Source organism: Cryptomeria japonica, chromosome 10 (genome assembly GCF_030272615.1).
Source record: "Cryptomeria japonica chromosome 10, Sugi_1.0, whole genome shotgun sequence".
In the NCBI taxonomy this organism is placed as follows: domain Eukaryota; kingdom Viridiplantae; phylum Streptophyta; class Pinopsida; order Cupressales; family Cupressaceae; genus Cryptomeria; species Cryptomeria japonica.
Genome location: NC_081414.1, coordinates 774,111,368 through 774,115,574, shown reverse-complemented (window position 1 = coordinate 774,115,574; position 4,207 = coordinate 774,111,368). Strand labels below are relative to the sequence as shown.

At 38.9% G+C, this 4,207-nt stretch overlaps 1 protein-coding gene across 1 annotated transcript; it reads left to right on the top strand.

Moving 5' to 3' along the window:
• Positions 1-1,414: 1,414 nt before the first annotated feature.
• Positions 1,415-3,874, top strand: LOC131026953 (G-type lectin S-receptor-like serine/threonine-protein kinase At1g34300). The gene has a single exon (XM_057956945.2). It carries the CDS (start codon positions 1,415-1,417, stop codon positions 3,872-3,874), a length of 2,460 nt encoding a protein of 819 aa, XP_057812928.2.
• Positions 3,875-4,207: the final 333 nt, after the last annotated feature.

Here is a 4,207-nt window from a genome sequence, read left to right as displayed (position 1 = left end):
ATTAATATATATGCATGACATGTGGTGAAAACTTCTCCTTCACTAATGGAGAAACTCTGTGTCTAGCTCAAAGGGTGTCTAAGACACCTTTAAGAAATCTAAGAACCAATTTTAAAGATAAGATTCTAAAAGTGGATTTTTCTTTAATCTTATAACCTCCTACTTTTGTTTTTCTATGTTCTTGGTTGAAGGGTTGTTCAAGGAAGATGCAAAGTATAACAAACATTTATAAGAGATTAAACATTAAATTTAACAATTCTATGAAGGTGATATTCGATGTTCTAGACAACTCTAAAGCCTATTTAAATTCATAATATGATTTGTGCATTAGCTTAAATATTTAAAGAGCTTGTTTTTAGATTGGCTTGTTGAGTCTAGTAAGATGACAGTTTGGGTCTTATATGTCTCTACATGAGTGTTGCTACATATTTTACTTCTTGATTTTGATGCTTTAGCTTGGAATATTTTACATTAGTAAAATGTTGTTCTCGTTAACTATCATTTTAGTATCCTTGAGATTGTTCTTTTTATTACTATAGTTGACTTCTATTTCACTACACAAATCCTTTATAAACTAATAAGGTAAGGGTTCTATGGGGGATTTAAGCTTCTCTTTTTTATGAAGAGGATATCTCATGAAGAATTGTTTTTGGGCTATGGGATTATTTGGAATCATTTCCTAGAAAATAGAAGCTCTTACTTTTTAAGCCTACATATTTGAGGTGAAAATGAGGTGGGGCTAGAAATTACCCCACCAACTTAGGAATATTGTTTTGTCGATCATCTAAGATTGATTCCCACAAAAAAAAAAAAAATCCCCACAAAAAAATTAGAAAAAAAAAAGAAAATGACATTCATTTAATTATTTTTAACATTCGTATTACAAGTTTAATAGGATTACTAAATTCCTTAAATTTAGAAGCTTAAACTTTTAAGCTGAATTGCTATACAAAATTCATAAGATCGCTAACTTTAAAATATTCTTAAAAAATCTCAACAACTTAACTCTATTTTTTAAACTTTTCTCTGATAAATTAACTTCTGCAATTTTATTTTTCTTTTAAAACCTCATATTCTACAACATTATGTTTTCCCTTCACCGTGAAAATGATCTCCGTTCAAGTCGTATTGGTTGATTTCAACTGCATAGCCAGTAATCCGTTACCGACCAGTTTAAAATACTAGAAGCCTGAAAACGCGCATATGGATGTCGGTGTCCCCTGCTATACGGTATAGTGTTTTGCATTGACAATGGAATTCATATTCAGTCAAGTCAAGTCAATCCCGGAGAGAAAAACAGTAGGATTAAAAAAGTGTACTCAATCCTAGCAATATAAAGAGGAGGATCAAACAAGTATTGGTTGCTTGGAATTGCAAACACAATAATCTGTTAGCCCCCAGTAAGCATCAAATTATGGCAATCCCAATATTATGTATTGTTGCTATATTTATTCAGGGTATGTTTGCAGAGGGAGCAGTGAAGCTAGGGGCAAGCCTTAAGCCCTCTGCTTCAGGCCAACAGCAATCTTGGCAATCCCCGGGCAAGTATTTCAGTTTAGGATTTCACCCAAGTGGAAACAGGGGACTCTATGTTGTGGGCATCAGCTTTGCTAACATCAATTATTCAACTCTGGTATGGACTGCAGGCTTCAATGGCGGAATTGAAGTGGGAGAAGGAGGTTCCTTCACTTTACAGAGTGACGGCAAACTAGTTTTAAGCAATGGGACACAAATACTCTGGCAGACAAACACATCCAGTCTAGGCGTGGCATCTGCAGATATGAAAGATGATGGAAACTTTGTACTGCAAAACAGTAGTTCAGGCACAGTTTGGGACTCCTTTTCAAATCCTACTGATAGTCTGGTGGTCAATCAGAATCTCACTGTGAATCAAAGCCTGCGATCGGGGCTTTACACATTTGCCATGCAGCCCAGTGGGAATTTCACATTGACATGGAACAACAACGTCACGTACTTGAATGAGGGTACACCACTAGCTACCACAGCAACTCTCACCGGCCAAGGAATTTTCAAGCTCTCCAATTCTTCAAATGATTCGATCTGGTGGGCTCGGACAATAGATTACTCGGACAGTTCTACCGCAGTGAGAAGAATGAAGCTGGAATCAAATGGGAATTTGAGGTCCTATAGATGGGATACGAATTCCAGGACATGGCAGCGGGTATGGAGTGCTGTGGAAGACCAGTGCAAAGTCTATGGATGGTGTGGAAATTTTGGGGTGTGTCTTTACAATAATACAGATCCATATTGCGAATGCCCATCTGCAGATTTTGATCGGATAGATCCCAGTGATGCCACTAAGGGATGCAGGAGGCAGCAGGATATCGCACAGTGCAGCAATAACCAGAGTATGGTTCGACTGAATAATACAGAATTCTTTTCTTATCCCCCGGACCTAGAATCAAATTCTGAGATATATACCTTGGCGTTTCAAGATTGTTGGCAGAACTGCCTCAAGAATCCAAGCTGCACTGCAGCTACAATCATGGCTGATGGTGCAGGCACTTGCAGAATGAAGACTAACGAGTTCACCAGTGCTTATCAAACAGCAAGCATTTCAAGCACTTCTTATGTAAAGGTATGTGGTTCCGGTCGCCCTCTAACCCCACCTCCTCCTCCAGTCAGGATTGTGAATAGATTCACTGCCATTGAAATCTCATTGGCAGTTATAGCTCCAGTCATTGGCCTGATGACTATCCATATTTGCCTTTGGTGGGTCTGCTGTAGAAAAAATCCTAGGTTTCGGTTTGGAGACTCACCTGCCCTTTATGCCCCACTTGACTATGCCTCTGGATCTCCAGTTCAGTTTTCCTACAAAGATCTGCTGCACTGTACAAAGAATTTTACAGAAAAGGTAGGTTCGGGTGGGTTTGGAACAGTTTATAAGGGTGAATTGTCAAACGAAGCCATGGTTGCAGTAAAGCGATTAGAAGGAATTGAGCAAGGGGAGAAGCAATTTCGCATGGAGGTAGCAACTATCAGCAGCACCCATCACTTGAATTTGGTGAGACTAATTGGGTTTTGCTCAGAAGGCCGGCATAGGCTGCTGGTTTATGAATTTATGAAAAATTCTTCTCTGGATACATTCCTTTTTACTTCTTCAGAGCAAGCCAAGACACTAGATTGGGACACCCGGTTTAACATAGCCTTTGGAACTGCAAAGGGTATTGCCTACTTGCATGAGGAGTGCAGGGATTGTATTGTTCATTGTGATATTAAACCAGAGAATATACTCTTAGATGAGAATTTCAACGCCAAGGTCTCTGATTTTGGGCTCTCCAAACTCATACATGCCAGAGCTCATCGGAACCTATCATTGAGCAGTGTTCGAGGAACCAGAGGATATTTGGCTCCAGAATGGCTTGCCAATTTACCCATTACATCCAACTCTGATGTCTACAGTTATGGCATGCTTCTGCTGGAGATTGTAAGTGGTAGAAGAAACTTTGATATCTTGCCATCGGAAAGGAAAAGGTTCTCAATATGGGCTTTTGAGGAATATGAAAAGGGGAATATTACGAATATCATTGATGAAAAGCTTGGTACAAATTTAAATATTGATCAGATTCAAAGAGTGATTGAGATCAGCTTTTGGTGCATTCAGGAGCATCCCTCTCAGCGGCCATCTATGGGGAAAGTTGTCCAAATGTTAGAAGGGGTTTTGCCCATGGAAAAACCCCCTGCTCCTAGACATTTGGAGAGTCTTCAAAACGATTCCAGCAGCAACACTAGCCAAACTGCAACCTCAATGCTTACAAGTTCTGATCCTCAGACGCCCACTTTCTCTGTAAATGGTGTCCTTCCAGCAAATTCTTCTATATATTTGGCAGAGACACTATCTGGTGGTAGGTAGTTTTGCTTCTGAGTCATAATGTTCAATAGTAGGACAGGAATGTGTAGCTATTTGAGAAGACTTGGAATGTTTTGTAACCCTCTGTAAGTGGATTGGCTAGCATATCCATTATCTAATTTCTAGTTTAAAATGGAATTATCTGCTATATTTATAGAGTTGAACCTGATATTCCAGAGGTAAAACAATCATTTTGAGGCTTTGGGAAGAAGGGAAAAATATATGTTACAGAAGCTTTCATGTTTTCCATTGATCATTTAGATTGATTTTCCAGCATGCCTAAGATCTTGGAAATGAATACAAATAGCAATCAAATTACTTACAACCTCCAGTGCA